Source organism: Canis lupus, chromosome 2, assembly GCF_003254725.2.
Source record: "Canis lupus dingo isolate Sandy chromosome 2, ASM325472v2, whole genome shotgun sequence".
In the NCBI taxonomy this organism is placed as follows: domain Eukaryota; kingdom Metazoa; phylum Chordata; class Mammalia; order Carnivora; family Canidae; genus Canis; species Canis lupus.
Genome location: NC_064244.1, coordinates 82,568,208 through 82,585,563, shown reverse-complemented (window position 1 = coordinate 82,585,563; position 17,356 = coordinate 82,568,208). Strand labels below are relative to the sequence as shown.

The following is a 17,356-nucleotide window of genomic DNA, read 5'->3' as shown; positions in this document are numbered from 1 at the left end:
GAGAGTGGTATATACTGTATTGTTCTATTTACGTGCAGTTCAAGAACAGGTTCAACCAATCTATAAGTGTGGTAAGTGTCAGACAGTGGTTGCGTCTTTGTTGGGAGAGGATATGGACTGGAAAGGGATGGGAGGGTACTTTCTGGAGTGAAAAATTGTATAACTGGTTTTGGGTAGCAGTTAGGTATACATATTTGTCAAAACTCACCAAACTGAACATTTAAAATTATCCATTTTATTGTGATTTAATTATACCTCAGTATATGTGTTTGGATTGAAAATTGCAAATATCTTAACTGAATTACTGAACCATGTTTACATTATGCTTTCTCATACTCCACTAAGAAAAAATTCAAGTTCTTTATTTAGGCCAATGGTTTTTACAGTATTTTGTCTTCATAGGTTTTGTGTGGCCATAAAGAAGGAGAATTACCCGGATTATATGCCCTCAAACATATTTTCTGACAGTGCAAAACAGATCTTCAGACAACCTGGGCATACCATATATCTCCTGCCAACTGTGGTCATCTGCAACTTGCTACCTTGTGAACTTGACTTTTATGTTAAAGGGATGCCAATTAATGGGACTCTGAAACCTGGCAAAGAGGTGGCCCTCCACACAGCTGATACATCCCAGAACATTGAACTGGGTGAGGGTTTAGTCAAAGAATCATTGGGTGGTAATTCTATGGGAATGTCACTAAATGTTTTGTGATCATTTGATAAAGATTTTAGAGAAATTACAGCACATATGATGTGTCAGTAACCCTGCTCAAGGGATTTATTACGGTTAAAAAAAAAAAAACTTCTTAGACAATTATCAAAAGAAAAAACAACAAATCCAAAAGATATATAGAGGAAGTACTCAACAGAGCCTGTTTTCTTACGTTGCTCATTTGATGTGTGACTATCGGAAGTCATTTCATCTTTTGAAACCATGCTTTATTCCTAGCTGTAAAATGAGCAAAATTGTAGGTCTCTCCTTTTTTCCAGAAGGGAGAAAACGTGTACTCGGCACACACTGTACTCCAGACGTTAAATCAGGTGTTTTCACACGTGATCTCATGTAACCGTTATAGCAGTAGTTGTTTATATCCTGTTTACTGATGAAGAAATTGAGGTTTGGGTTGTTTTATCTAGCAGGTAATTTTCAGCCACAGGGATGAATCAGTCCTAAATTTGCAGCACTTAAGGCAAAGTGAGGAATTTAGAGTTTGGGCAGGACATATGTTGTTTTAAGTCTGTTGTAGACACATTGAAATAATGATGATGGAAGTATTTTTGTTGCTACAGCTGCGTGAGTGACCTCATTGTGTCCTCTCATTCAATCTTCACACAACTCCTGTCACAGGCTGACAGCTGTTGGCCCCATTTTACAGATGAGGAGCCTCAGACTTACTGGACTTAAGCAGTGTGTTCAGCGGTGACGAGTTTACATTTCAGTGAATATATAAATCCTTGAGCTTGATGTAGAAGAGCAAAAACAGTGCAGTGCTAGTGGTCTGTTCTAAGAAAGCAGATCCCTGCTCTGACATTTAAATATGTCTTTAACAAATTTTCCTGGAGCCCTGTAATGTGGACATGTCCCCACCCCCACCCCACCACCACTGCACGCACACACAGCACTCCTCTCTTCCCAGTCACGCTCCATGTGATGGTCACTTTTAATAACCACGCGGCCACACACCTACCAGTATTCTCCTCATTTGGCAGAGGATATACCACGAGGTTAGCTTGCCGCCCAGCACACAGCTGGCAAGGACAGACCGGGAATTGGAATTGGAATTGCCAAGACTGGGTCTTGGGCAGTGGGACTGCAGAAGACCTTACCTGTTAGCCTGTCCTTGCCTTTCCTGGGTTTGAGGTACCTGCCCAGCTCAGGGCCTGTTGAGTAGTAAGCTCATGGGGATCATTGATAGCTTTTTGATATTTTCATCCTTTTGATAATGGAGTTTAAACTCCCGTGTTCCTTCCAGGCCATCTGATTTGCTTCATACTTACTCTTGCCCCAGCTAAAGGAAAATGGCCATTCCAATAAGATTTTTGCCAGTTACATATGTAGTTACTGATTTTTCCAAAAGGAATCCAATTTTGTTTGGCTGTGGGCTATTTTGATAAACTACAGTGAGAACCCAGGCAGACAGTAGCTTGTATCTTCTTTAGGGGTATCACTGGAGAATTTCCCACTCTGTAAAGAATTGCTCATTCCACCGGGAACCCAAAACTACATGGTAAGAATGCGACTCTATGACATCAACCGTCGGCAGCTGAACCTCACCATCCGGATTGTGTGTCGAGCAGAAGGATCCTTAAAGATCTTCATTTCTGCTCCATATTGGTTGATTAACAAAACAGGTATGTACAGAGGCCGCTCAAGTAGGCCTTTGGCGTTGGTCATGGGAATTCAGATTTATTTGCTCAGCCAACCGAATGGAGCCAATGCAAATAGATGACTTCAACAGTCTAAGCTGCTGAAACTCTCCTGCTTCCATAATAAGTGCTTCATCATGGTCAGAACTGTCCTTTCAGACAACAGACTGAGCCCAGCAAATAAATTCAATTTTCACGATTCTCCCCCTTGACAATTTTTCCCTTTACCATCTACATCTGTCTTGCATAGACTGGGTGGGACTGATGTAAGCTGTCCCCCTCCTTCCTAAAGGGTTACCACTGATCTTCAGACAGGACAACGCAAAGACAGATGCTGCAGGTCAGTTTGAGGAACACGAGCTGGCCCGGAGCCTGAGCCCTCTCTTATTCTGCTACGCTGACAAAGAGCAGCCAAACCTGTGAGTACAGTTATTTATGGAAGGGGGAAATAAGCTCCTAGGCGAGGGAAAAAATTAGCAAAGGCTATAGTATATCCGTGTAAGTCGAAATATACTGTAGATAACAATCCTGACTTGGCAGGGGAATAGGACCATGACCTAATGGGATTTTTTCGGATCTAATTTCTGTGTCACTTGATATTGAAAATAAACCATTTGGTGGGTTTATAATGAAAGCTAGTTTTATTTTACATGTTTTGAAGTAGTGCTATTCATAACCCTGCCAATGAGGAGCACCCACGTGTTCCCTTCCTCCACTGCACGGTTTTCCCCTGCGCAGAGCCGTCAGCGGGGCAGCAGAGCTGGCATCCAAGGGGACTTAGCCTGGCCCTTTGGTAAAATGTCTGCCGCGCCAACCCAGCCTAGGTCGTTTTGTGTGAGGTTTTAGAGTCCATCTCTTTTACCCTTGAAATAAATGGCACCACTTCAAGATTCAGAGCACTCGCGTGTTTAAAGGCAGGAAGGAGCAACGGTGGTGAGATTTAGGTGACCTGGCCTTTGTGCATGTGGTAGAAGCATGAATTCCCTTTTGTTCTTGGTTTTGATGTTCTGCTTTTTATAGGAGTCTTCTCATTTGGAGCCTTCCTCAAGGGGAGCGCATCTGATAACGTTCCAGTGCCAACCCCTGCTGCGTAGTTCTTGTGGGCCGCAGCCTTCCTAGGAAGGAGTGGTCTCAGGTTGACTGGGGACTTACTGGACATGGCAGGAGATACAGACAACCAACCATCTGACACAGTGTCACGCCTTTCCTGAGACAATTCTGACAGTTTTAGATCAAGGACTTGACACTGGTGACGCAGCTTGACTTATTTAGGGAACTCACAGTTCACAAAGCATTTCCCCTCGCCCATCACATCCCCGTGGATTAGGCAGGGCAGGAAAGTGTTTTATTTTACAGTGAGGAAACTGAGGTTCCGAACAAACTACCCGTCCTGGGTTATGTGGCTTGTTAGTAGTAGAGCCGGTACACACATTCAGGAGTTCTGTATCCAGGATTCATGACAAGACATTGGCCAACCAGACAGCGCTTCGCCGTTGTAAGAGTACCAGGCCTGAGAAAGAAGGTTGTGCCTTCTGTACATAGTTTCCTGGTGTGCACGGAGTCGTGTGCGCACTTGTCTCATACAGTCAAGTTATTTCATGAATCCTTGAAACACCTGAGATAGTAAAGGATCAGATTCGAATCCTTGTTTCTCAGAGGAATAAAGTATCGTAGTCCTTTCCTCATGATTTATGCCCACAGAATCCTAATGTTTTCTCTGAACGTGTCCAGGTGTAGATGTCCATACATTTCACACATTGAGTAACTGTGGCTGCCTCAAAGGTAAGAGTCTTGACCACTAGCTGATTGCCCTTCTGTGTTGGGGAATCACACGAAAGTGAGGAAGAGTCAGTGTCAGAGTTCTGGTTTTGGGTGATCGTGTTTCCTGATTAGAGCAGATAAGTAAGACTTTCTTACAGATGAATACATATATCTCTGCTTTTCTGCCCCACAGCTGCACGATGAGAATCGGAAGGGGGATTCATCCTGAAGGCATGCCGGGCTGGTGCCAGGGCTTCTCACTGGATGGTGGTAGTGGTGTCCGAGCTTTGAAAGTCATCCAGCAAGGAAACCGCCCAGGGCTGATCTATAACATTGGTGGGTTACATTTGGAGCAGCAGGAGAATCAGAACCATTGGCCGATGACCTCAGGCTTGGAGGAATAAGCTGGCCATACATTTTGGCCTGGCTGCAAGTGGTGATACTCTCATTTGGCATTGGGTCAGGTATCTGTTCTCTGAATGCTAGATTGATATCAACGCAGATCTGTTCTCCTAGGGATCTAAGGAGCCACCTAAACACTGCCCTTTTGAGGTCTGGGGCTCTGTTTAATTTCAGACTCACCTGTGTCAGGAAAGTATCAGTTTGGCTTGAATCCTTGTTTTTCATGGGAATAATAGGAACACTTAGAATGCTTTTCATCCTCCAAGCATTTCCCACGCATTCATTAAAACTTGCAAACCCTAAGAGGGTAAGGAGCATTGTTCTCCTTGAAACTGAAGCAGAGAGGTTAAGTGACTTGCCCAGATGCAAAGGACAAGTCTGGGTCAGAAGTAGGATTATGATTGGGGGGTACACATTTGAAGCAGAAAATGTAATAAAGTGTACTTAGTGGTTATAGTAACTAGAAGCCCCCAAACTAGCTTAACTTCTTGAGGGTGGTGAGGGGAGGGGAGAATGCTGTACCTGTGTACCTCATAGCCATCTGGAATGCTCAAAAGATTCTCTGAAGGGTTAAGGTAAGTTTGATTTAGATGTCTCAGGTTTAAAATGTTAGCAGTACCCCTTTCCTTTAGTATATAATTTCTGAAGCTCTCAAAGCACTGTTGAGGGCTGAATGTTGGAAAACCATCTAGAACCGTGCCTGTGCTGTCCATTGAACCCTCTGATGATGATAGTGTCCCATTCTGCACCGTCCAGCCCAGCAGCACTAGCCACATGTGGCCGCTGAGCACACAGGAGTACATTACTAACAAATACAGCCAGTGTGACTAAAGAATTGAATCCTTTCTTATACTGAAGTTTAATGAATTTAAATAGCCATTCATGATTAATGGCAACTGTAATTGGATGGTGCAGATACAAAGAGTCCTGTTGTAGAAGGAAAAACTGAGGTGGTATCATGTAGCTGTTTACCCTGAATCCCATGGAGGGTCCGAGATATGTTTAAGTATTTGAGGGCTTATTAGCAGGAGTCTCTTCCAAGTCCAGCTTCCTTTTCCTGTTTTTAGAACATGAATTCATATACATTCTCCCTTGACGTGGGCACTGTCTTTAAGGTTGATGTAAGATTTTTAGTAGAGGAAATTAATTCTCTGATCCTCCTGCCAGGGATCATTTTCTTTCTTTCTTTTATTATTACTGTTTGTTTGCCGGGGGTCATTTTCTGTACTGTGTCTTTACATCTGTTTGCTCCACCTCTTGAATAGGCAAAGGCTGCTTCGTGCTGTGTTTGGCTATCTGCTGGGGTATCGGGTCCTTGATATAGTTCCCAAAGAAAGATACCACAGGTTGGCTAGAAGCTGCAGTTGGAAAAAATTGAGGGGAGAAATGGAGCCTGTGTCTTCCAAAGCTGCTGATTTTCGGGAACCACAGAGTTACTGCAGAGGCAAACAGGTCTCTAGTCAGAAATATGCTGTGAGCACGCATATAAATTTTCATTCAAGGAGCATTCATTAAAAGTTATTGTGTATGTCTTTAGGAATGGTACTGTGATAGGGATTTTGTTTTTACACCAAAGAAAGGGATAGGGGGTTAGGCTGAGTTAGGACTTTATAATTCCTAAGGATCATGGGAGCTTGGCATGTATTATCAAGGGAATTTGTGGAATCTCTCACTTAAATATTTTTGAAGAATTAGATAGATGACTAGCTCCCTATCAGGAAAGTTTAAAAGTAAAATCCCGAGATGAAAAGCCAGGGAGACCTTGCCAGTTAGCCTTACATGTAAGTACCTCCAAAATAAAGGATTTTGTACATTTTTATCTTATCAGATACTCATTTATTGGGAGATTGCCACGGCCATATAAATGAAAAAGGAAACTTAAAAAGCCCGTTTTGTTTTTTAAAATTGGGTCTTGATACTGTAGATTCTTTTTGTAGTATCAAATTAAATATATCTTTTGTAGGCAGACTTTGTATTGGTTGAGATCAGCTACCTACAGATATCGATTTCTGACAATGCTTTCCTGTGTGTTGCAGAAAAAAAAATGATAGGGTACTTCTCCCTATTCGGGTATTACTTAGCATTTCTTAGATAACGAATTTCAGGGGTGTGTGTTGTGTGTGTGTGTGATTTGCTCAGTCTTTTACGTATTTTGAAGACTTAGATTAAAGCATCACCAGCTTTTTCAAGCTAGTACAGGTGAATTATGGCCTTAACAGGCTGGAATATTTATAATTGGGGTTCTGTTGGGACACTCAGGACACTTGGTTGCCATGTCCTAAGATCTCTTCTTTTTTTGTGGTTCTCTTGACACTTGCCGACTGCTAAATACAGTCCTTTTATTTGTCTTGTCATGACGTGAGCAAGGGCTGCTGAGGCAGTGTGCCTGGGGTTGAGCCCTAGCTGTGCCACTTACTGACTCTGTGGCCTCGTGCAAGTTCCTTGGCTCTCCAGGTGCCTTAGTTTCCTCCTCTATAAAAAGGAAAGTTTCCTCATCTATGAAAATACTATCTCATAAGGTTGTTAGGAGAATTAAATGTAAAGCCTTTGGGAGAGGCGCAGCCTGCATCAAGGATTCAATAAACATTTTATTATTTCTATCTATAAGTATTTCTATCACTGTATAACCAGAGCTCAGCCTAGTGCCTTGAATACAGTTGCTATATTTATTATCTGAATGAATGAATAATTTATCCCACTGGGTTTGGAATTTTTAAAATTGTTATCAGGGTTTTAAAGATAATTCAGTGCTGTTTTTTCCTTCTTTCTTTCTTGAGATCCAATATTTTGCGATTTCCATCTGATTGATTATGACTTCCTTTCCTTGGTATGTGTTTTGTTTGCTATTCTGTCTTTCCAGGATCTGATAGGTGCTGGAAACTCTTATCTTGTGAATGAATACATCCTATGATGTCTAGCTTTATGTTTCAGCTGGGTTCTTGGGCAATGGGGTAAAAGAAAGTCCTAGGGAAGAATCTGCTATGTTCAGAGCCATTCAGGATCCAGTTAAGTAATCTGAAGTTTCTGTGATATCATGTAAAAGGGGCAAGTTCTCAAGGAGGACATTTGTGTCCCAGATTTAAACAGATACACATTACTTAGATTAGATTATCTCCGTAGTCCATTTCGTAGATGGAAACTACCAGTACTCATGGCTGAACACCTGCCCTTGTGATGCTGTGCCCTTTTGTGAGGAGGCTAGGAATTATGAGGATATTGGTACCACCACTGAGACTTCTTCAGGCTGAAGTGGGCATAAAGAATAAGACTTTGAGAGCAGTTGTTTTCATTCCATCCTTGGAAGGCTTGACAGCACCTCTGGGTGATATGGTTGTTTTCTCAGGGAAACTGAGTAAATTGTGAAGCCTATTGACTTTTGACAGGCACGAATTTTCTTTCTTCTGATTAATTCATGGAAATGGTTCTTATTATTTGCAGGTATTGATGTCAAGAAAGGCCGAGGTCGATATATTGACACTTGTATGGTCATCTTTGCCCCTCGTTACCTGTTAGATAATAAATCATCTCACAAGCTTGCATTTGCACAGAGAGAATTTGCCCGTGGACAGGTAAGTAGTTTACTTTTGAAGAATGACTAGTGTTTATTTAGTAGCATGGAGAGTTTTAACGCCATGGTTTATCTCCCCATCAGCACTGTTAAGTTTTGTGATGTGAATGACCATTTTGGGCTTTTGGTACCCTAACCAGCTTGTGGTAGAGGGCAAGGCTCAGAGTAGGTGGTTACTCAGGAAACATTTGCTGTCTTGACTTGATTTGTTGAGTAAAGCCAGTGATCCTGTGTGTTTCAGGGAACAGCCAATCCTGAAGGTTACATTTCGACCCTTCCTGGTTCCAGTGTGGTGTTCCATTGGCCTCGGAATGACTATGATCAGCTCCTATGTGTCAGATTGATGGATGTTCCCAATTGTATTTGGTCTGGAGGCTTTGAAGTCAATAAGAATAATTCCTTCCATATCAACATGAGGTAATTTCAGAGACTGTATTTAGACAAAAAAGTAGCAGTGTTTGAGGTGCAATAATGTAAACAATGAGCTGTAAATACCATATAAATTAGAAATATCTACAAAGCTATTTATAGTAAATATTAATACTGTCCTTCATGAAATGGACATATATGTTTCTAGCTCGGACAAAGTTCTTAAAACTTGCAGCGATCAGGTAAGTTTGACCGAACATTTTGATGGTATGAATTAGAGGGTGTGTTGACAGTTTTGACCACAGTGCAGGAGCTGTGGGCTGAGGTGATAAATCCAAGGGCAGCAGAGCTCATGATCACCTGCAACTCTGAAAACTCTGTATTTAGATGCTAACATTGTTTATAGATTTTTTTTTTTTATATTCTTCCACAGTGTACCCTCTTTTCTCACTTGGTGTTATTTTAGTAAATCATCTGGCCTTCTTTGTCCAACCCAGTGACCCTCAGGTTCTTATTAAGAAAAATTTAACAGATTCAGCCTCAACTATCACAGGATGACTTTCTTCTTTCTGCTTTTATCAAGTGCTTTTTTTTTTTTTTTTAAGGATTAAAGTTTTCTTTTTTTATTGTGATAAAATACACATACCACATGAGAAAGACAACACAACAGATTATTTTCTGGGCCTCAGACACGTAATATGAAATTTACCACTTTACCATTTTTAAGTTCACTAGGTTAAATGTGTTCATATTATAGGGCAGCCAGCATCCAGAACTCTTTTCATCTTGCAAAATGAAACTCTATACCCATTAACAACTGTGCATCTCACCTTTTCTCTAACCCTGCAGCCACTTATCTACTTTATCTCTAAATTTGGCTCCTCAGGTCCCTAAGATGGAGTGGAGTCATACAGTAGATGTAAGATTCTTAGTAAAAGAAACTATCAGGCAGTCCTGGTGGCTCAGTGATTTAGCGCTGCCTTCAGCCCGGTTGGGGTGTGATCCTGGAGACCTGGGATCGAGTCCCCTGTCAGGCTCCCTGCATGGAGCCTGCTTCTCCCTCTGCCTGTCTCTCTGTCTCTCATGAATAAATAAATAAAATCTTTGATTAAAAAAAAAAAACTATCTGTGACTCTCCCATGGGATGGTCTTGGCACCCTTGTCAAAAATTATTTGACTCTATATGTGAGAGTTTATTTCTGTGCTCACGCTTCCATCCTCTGTGTGTTTGTCTTTATGTTAATATTGCACTCTTTTTGAATAATACAGCTTTGTAATAAGTTTTGAAATTAGCAAGTGTGACACCTCCGACATTGTTCCTTTTAAGAGTTATTTTGGGGGCTCATGGCTGGCTCAGTTGGTAGAGCATGGGACTCTTAATCTCAGGGTTATAAATTCAAGCCCCATGTTGGGTGTAGGTAGAGATTACTTAAAAATAAAGCCTTTAAAAAAGAAAGATATTATTTTGGCTGTTTAGAATTCCTTGAGATTCTATCAGAAATTCAGAGTAAATTCTTCTGCTGGAAAAAAATACCACTTGGGATTTGGGTAGAACGTGTATTAAGTCTGTAGATCCACACTGGGCAGCATTGCCATCTGAACAACATTAAGTCTTTGGACCTGTGCACATGGGATACCATTCCAGTTATTTGTGACCTGTTTAGTTTCTTTCATTAAATGTCTTGGCAGCTAAAGTCACTGAAATCATTGCTATTTTGATGCATTTAGAAGCAAAATTTAAGGTTTTATATTTTATGGTTAGTTCTCCATTGAGAACACTCTTGTAAAGGAGCAGAATACTGGCTGATTTTAAGAATAGTTGATGCAAGGGGTGCCTAGGTGGCTCAGTCAGTTAAGCGTCTGCCTTGGGCTTAGATCCTAGAGTCCTAGGATCAAATCCCACATCGGGCTCCCTGCTCAGTGGGAAGCCTGCTTCTCCCTCTCCTTCTGCCATCCCCCCCTGCTCATGCTCTCTCTCTCAAATAAATAAAATTTCTTGAAAAAGAATAGATGATGCAAAATAATATCTTTTTTGGCTTTTTAAAACATATTTTCTGAGGGTTGTTTTTTTTTCTTTGTGGTCAGTGGTGTACCCTTCATCATTTCCCTTTGCCCTGGCCCTGATTAGAGTTCATTGCATCTGATAAAGGGGGTTTTGAGCTGTGTCCCTAGGAGTCATCAGGGGTTTTAAGGAGGTGGCTTTAGGGGCTGAGGAAGCCAAGTGGGCAGGGCTTCAGTGCACTCATCCCTGCTTCAACCAAAGCTCTTGTCTGCTAGAATCCCATATCCTCACCAGATTTAATGGGGTGGGGAGGGGAGGAGTTAGTTCTGCAGTGGTTTATGTACTGCTTGGGTGGAGGTTGCCTTGATATGTTGTGTGAGAAGAGGAAGCCAATTCAGAATTAAGCAAAAATTGTTCATGACTACTTCAAGGAAAGAAGGAAGGAAGGAAAGAAAATGTGTGGAGGTGGGAGAAGATGGCTTGTGTACCTTTGTTAATTAACCCTTTGGAGCGGTTTTAGTGCACTAAAGTTACTGAGCACAGACCCACAGCCTCTTTCTCTGCCTTTCCCCAAGTTTTCATTTTGAAATGGTTTAAACCTACAGAAAACTTACGAGTAGTATAAAGAACATTCTTTTATCTTTCACCTGGATTAACTACGCATCAGCATTTTGCTGTGTCCTTGCTGTGCCCATTGCATGGATGCACACTTTTTTTCTGAGCCATTTGAAAGTAAATTGAAGTCATCCTGTTAAAAAATCCATCCATAAAAACTTCGTTTATCCACTTAAAGACAAGGACATTTTTTCTGAGTAAATATACTATTACACACTGAAGAAATTTAATGTTGGTTTTTTTTCTGATAGTTTTTTTAAATTGATCTCTATACTTAACATAGGGCTCAAACTCACGACTCTGAGATCAAGAATCACATGCTCTGCTGACTGGCCACCCAGGTGCCTTCTGATAAATAGTCTTTTGAAATGTCCTTCATAGAGGCGCCTGGGTGGCATAATCGGTTGGGCATCTGACTCTTGGTTTCAGCTCAGATCGTGATCTTAGAGTCATATGATTGAACCCTGTATCCAACTCCATGCTTAGCATGGAGTCTGCTTGGGATTCTCTGTCTGAAGTAAGTAAATTAAAGAAAAAAAAAAAAGGACAGCCTGGGTGGCTCAGCGATTTAGTGGCACCTTCAGCCCAGGGCGTGATCCCGGGGTCCTGGGATTGAGTCCCACGTCTGGCTCCCTGCATGGAGCCACTTCTCCCTCTGCCTGTGTCTCTGCCTCTTTCTTTCTCTGTCTCACATGAATAAATAAATCAAATCTTAAAAAAAAAAGAAAGAAAGAAAGAAAGAAAGAAAGGAAGGAAGGAAGGAAGGAAGGAAGGAAGGAAGGAAGGAAGAAAGAAAGAAAGAAAGAAAGAAAGAAAGAAAGAAAGAAAGAAAGAAAGAAAGAAAGAAAGAAAGAAAGAAAGAAAAGAAAGAAAGGAAAGAAAGAAAAAGAAAAAAAAGAAAGAAAAAGTCCTCCATAGCAATTCCGCTCCCCCTGATTGAGGACCTGGTCACAGATCATCCATTTTATTTGGCAGATAAATCTCATCCACTTTAATCTAGAGTAGTCCTACTTTTCCTTTTATTTATTTTTGCCTTTTTTGACATCGAAATTTTTAAAGATTCCAAGCCAGTCTCTTGTAGAATGTTTTATTTTCTAGATTTTTTCTGAGAGTTTCCTATATGTAGATTTTGGCTAAACATTTTTGGTAAGGATACTACTACTTATGTGGTGTTATGTATTTCCCAGTGGGTCACACAGGAAGCCTGTGCCATCCATTGGTCCCATTATTGATGTTGCTACATTCAGCCATCACTTGACTAGGGTGGTGTCCACCGGGTCTCTCTATTGTAAAGTTACCTTTGATTCTTTGTGGGCAGTAGTAGACCATTGAGGGGATAATTTGAGGCTGTGTGTATTCTGCTCCCCAGAAACCTTTGACCCAGTGGTTTGATGGTTCTTACCTGAATCAGTGATTACATGTACAGTAAATACATCTTCTGCATTTATTAACTGATATTCTTTTGTGAGGAAGAGCTTCCTCATTCTCTCCAGTGATGTACCTATATTTAAATACACATACACACATAAACAAAAAAACTATGATTTACATACTGGTAACTACTTGGATTCTTCGTCATCTTCCCTCATCCTATACTAAAAACCCTGGTTATCAATAACATCCATATATTAGTTCGAACCATGTGAAATTGCTCTTTTTTATGTCAAAGCAACAACATTTACTTATTTGCTATGCTAGCCCTATTACCCAAAACAGACCCACTCAGTAAAATATGTAGGTCTTGTTGTGCAGTGACAATGTGCTGTTCAGAAATTGTTTGGATGAATTTTCTTTTTATTCAGTGATTAACATGGCCAATTTCTAGTTTTTTTAATGTGACCAAAGAGGACACAGTGGTATGTACCTGTTGAGGTCCAGATGAGAAGTCTTTAAGAGAGTGAGCTCTAAGTTTTTTCCTCCACAGTGTGCAGCCTCCTTGTTTCCTTTATTTGCAGAGATACCCTGGGGAAGTGCTTCTTCCTGCGCGTGGAAATTACTCTCCGAGGAGCCACCTATAGGATCTCATTCAGTGACACGGACCAGTTACCCCCTCCTTTCCGAATTGACAACTTTTCTAAGGTATCGACTAGAGTCATGAGCCAGTTGGGCTGTTTCACGTGTGGGAATGTGGAGTATGCACTGCCTTGAAGATAAGGATGAAATACATTTTAAACTTGGGTTGGAAAGAAACTGTATGGGGGTCTCTGCAGCTGGACAACACTAGACATCCTACCCCCAGGAGGTGGTTTCTGCTGGTTGGTTTGATTGCTGCACAGCCTTTGCCCAGAAGGGACTTCTCAGCCCCCCACAATCATTCTGACTAGATTGTTTGGTGGACATGGTGCCCCCTGTAGACATTCTACACAAACAGAGGAGGAATCAGAATCAGATCATCCAATGACAATGGGGATGGGCAGTTTTACTGTTGCCTCCTTACAGTGAACATTTTTTTATAAATCTTCCAAGTAAAGCCAAAATGGTATCAGAAGAGGCTGTTTTTAAATTATGCCTTCGAATAACAACATCTTATAATACGTGACTTCCCATAGCTGAATTCCAGAATTTGTATTCCTTTCTATGTTCAGAGTATATCTATTATAGGGGGTGAGAGTGGAAGAGATGGCCCTGTCCTTTAGTTGTTGGGCTTGGTGCAGCTTGGAAGATGACTAGAAAGGCATTTGAAGAAACCAGAGGATTATGCTTAAGATTGTGGTTATGCCCTATGTAGGATTTGCTTGGGCAGGATCTGGAACTTAAACCTAGGGAGCACTGACTCACTTTCCAGTAACAGCATTCTGAATCAAAGTCCTCTTTATCCTCTCTGCCGTTACATAGGTTCCTGTTGTCTTTACTCAGCACAGTGTAGCGGAACCCAGGCTCCGAACTGAAGTGAAGCCCATGACTTCATTGGACTATGCCTGGGATGAACCCACCCTGCCTCCTTTCATCACGCTGACCGTGAAGGGGGCGGGCTCCTCAGAGCTCAACTGCAACATGAATGACTTCCAGGATAACCGACAACTGTATTATGAAAACTTCATTTACATTGCTGCTACCTATACATTCTCTGGGTAATTCGGAGTTAAACTACTGTTCTTATAAAGCAGAAGGTGCTAATTATTAACTGATTTTAAGTTTTAAGCAGTTCTCAAGAGGCCCAAGGAATGAAGGAAGATTCCTTCCATTCTTTTCCAAATCCTAGGCTCTGGGTCTGTCTTGAAAGGTCTTAGGCTAAACCCTTGTCTTCTGGCTAGATTACATTTATCCAAAGAGGCAAGACTGTTCTTTCTTCAAAGAACTCCCCAATAATCCATCCTAGTATTTAACATTCCTCCCTTAAGATACTATTCTCATATCCTCCGTTCTTCTTGTTTAAGGTGGTATTTTTAGTGTATTTTTTAAACTTCGTGCTATTTTTATCTTTTCTCATTTGAAACTGACTAATCTTTATCATAATTATTCAAACCATCTTCCTGACTCCCCTCTCTCATTGAGAATACTGATAATCACCTATAGCCAACCAGAGTAGGTCAACTTGACAGTAATTCCAGCAACCTTGGAATTATAACTTCCACTGTCCTCTGACTAGCTGTATTTAGAAAACTCAGTTGAAGAAGAGCAAGTTTATTCTGGTTGTGTTGTTAGATTGGTACACAGAGATTCAAAACATTGGGCTTTCAAAACCTAGTCATCTCACCAACATGTTAATACAATTGATCATTCCTATGCCAGTCATGGGGCCAATTTTAAAGTTTACCTGTAGGAACGCCTGAGTGGCTCAGCGGCGGAGCATCTGCCTTCAGCTCAGGGTGTGATCTGGGAATCCCGAGATCAAGTCCCACATTGGGCTCCCTGCATGAAACCTGCTTCTCCCCGCTGCCTGTGTCTCTGCCTCTCTTTCTGTGTCTCTCATAAATAAATAAAAATCTTAAAAAAAAAAAAAAAGTTTACCTGTGGAAAAAATGAGAAATAGCTAAATCTTTAGCATTACAAATATGGATCACCTGGTGATTAGGACATTTAAAGCCAGATTCCTTTAAAATGTTCTAAGTAATTTTGCTTATGAATGATATTTTTGTATCTGCCTGAGGCTCAAAAAATAATCTCTGGATCTAGTGGTACCTCTCACCTACGTAGAGTCCAGATTTCACTAGTCATGAATTGAATGGCATCTTTGCTTAGAATAGCCATTCTTTTCCAGTTTGTCACAGCTCTCCTTGGAAAGAATGGTGCTGGGTGGTTTATCTTGTGATTAAGTCAGTCTGCTCGTTTCTCTTGAAAGATTATGGCACTTGCCAGTGTGACATGCTTAAGATTTTAGTGCCTGAAAAACCAGTTCTTAATCTGGTTGCTAATCATGTTTTTCCCTTTATGTTCTCCTATTTAATTCCAGTAGTTATTATGCTCTTTAACTGAAGAATCCTGAAGGGTGATTGTGAGTTTAATGGGTTGGATAGATAGGGAGCAGATAAAAAAAAGCTTCCTGGGAATCTTGGTGTGTGGAGAGATTACACCATGTTTTGGAGTCTATTAGACACTATTTCTTTGCATTTTCACAGGGAACAAATGCTGAGGATGAGACTAGTTTTGTTTTGGTTTTATTTTCAGTTGAGGTGAAATGTGCCCAACATAAAATTAAGTGTTGAAAACTGAACAGTTCAGTGAAATTTAGTGCATCCGTGATGCTGTCCTAGCTGGAACTAGAGCCCCCATCTAGTTCCAGAGCATTTTCATTAGTCCAAGAAGAACATCCATTAAGCAGTTCTCCCCAGGCCCTGGCAACCACCAGTCTGCTTTCCATCCCTAAGGATTTACCTGTTCCAGATATTTCACATAAATGGAACCATAAATATGTGACCCTTTGCATCTGGCTTCTTTCACTTAGCATGTTTTCAGGGCTCATCCATGCTGTATCATGTGTCAGAATTCCCTTCCTGTTATGGGTGAATAATACTCCATTGTGTGGCCGTACCACACTGTTGTCCACTCGTCTGTTGATGAACATCCGTGTCTTCTCCAACGTTCAGCCATTGCCAAGGGCGCTGTTGTCAGCAAGCCTCTGTGTGTGTTTTCAGTACTTGTTTCAGGTTCCTTTGTGTATTTACCTAGGAGCAGAATTGCTGGGTTCTCTGGTATTTTTTATGTTTAACTTTTTGAGTAATTGCTGTGCCGTTCTCTGCAGCAGCTGAATCACTGTACATTCCCACTAGCAATGTGCAAGGGTTCTGATTTCTCCCCAGCCCCCCAACACTTGCTATTTTATTTTATTTTATTATATTTTATTTTACTTTATTTTATTATATTTTTATTTTTATTTTTATTTTATTTTTTAAGATTTTGCTTATTTATTCATGAGAGACAAAGAGAGAGGCAGAGACACAGGCAGAGGGAGAAGCAGGCTCCATGCGGGGAGCCCGATGCGGGACTCTATCCCAGGACTCCGGGATCATGTCCTGAGGCAAAGCAGACGCTCAACCGCTGAGGCATCCAGGCGTCCCCTACATTTTTTTTATTGTAACCTTCCTACTGAGCATGTAGTGACTTCTTGTTGTGGTTTTGATTGGCCTTTCCTTAATAACTTAGGATGTTGATCTTTTCATGTGCTTATGGGCCATTTTTTGGAGAAATGTTTATTCAAATACTTCACTCATTTTTAAATTTGGCTTTTTGCATCTTATTGTTGAGTTTGAAGAGTTTCTTGTATAATACGGATACAAATTTGCAAATGACCTATATGATTTGCAAATATCTTCTCTCCTGTAAATTGTCTTTTTACTTTCTTGATGGTGTCCTTTGAAGGGCAGAAGTGTATAATTTTGTTGAAATCTAATTTATGAGTTTATTTTTGTCACTTGAACTTTTTTGGTCACAAAACCTAGTTTTTAACCCCGAATTTATCAGTCCCTTTTTTAAAAATAAAGATTTTATTTATTCATGAGAGACACAGAGAGAGAGGCAGAGACACAGGCAGAAGGAGAAGGAGGCTCCATGCAGGGATCCCGGTGCAGGACTCAATCCCAGAACTCGGGGATCATGCCCGACGCAGACGCTCAATGGTTGAGCCACCCAGGCATCCTTATCGGTCCCTTTTTTGATGATAGAGATTAGTGGAGACAGGAGAATAAATAAAATCTTATCAAAATACACCAAAGTTTAGCTAGGCTGCAACATTCCATAAAGCTTAGGATTCCTAAGCCACAGAGAAACACAACACAATTGAGTTGGAAGAAGGTGATTATATACCCTTTGTTTTCTTTTCATCCTAAAGG

At 41.0% G+C, this 17,356-nt stretch overlaps 1 protein-coding gene across 22 annotated transcripts in view; it reads left to right on the top strand.

The window, feature by feature from the left end:
- VPS13D (vacuolar protein sorting 13 homolog D) overlaps window positions 1–17,356 on the top strand; it is a 316,308-nt gene that overhangs the window by 183,795 nt on the left and 115,157 nt on the right. For all 22 annotated transcript variants that reach the window (XR_007409292.1, XM_049107151.1, XM_049107184.1 and 19 more), the window contains 8 exons: window positions 403–650; window positions 2,164–2,355; window positions 2,663–2,789; window positions 4,325–4,467; window positions 7,972–8,102; window positions 8,343–8,518; window positions 13,043–13,166; window positions 13,923–14,158. Coding sequence is in view for 21 of the 22 variants with exons in the window: in XM_049107151.1 (XP_048963108.1) it covers window positions 403–650; window positions 2,164–2,355; window positions 2,663–2,789; window positions 4,325–4,467; window positions 7,972–8,102; window positions 8,343–8,518; window positions 13,043–13,166; window positions 13,923–14,158 (1,377 nt within the window). In the remaining variant the exon portion in view is untranslated. The remainder of the gene's footprint in view (window positions 1–402; window positions 651–2,163; window positions 2,356–2,662; window positions 2,790–4,324; window positions 4,468–7,971; window positions 8,103–8,342; window positions 8,519–13,042; window positions 13,167–13,922; window positions 14,159–17,356) is intronic.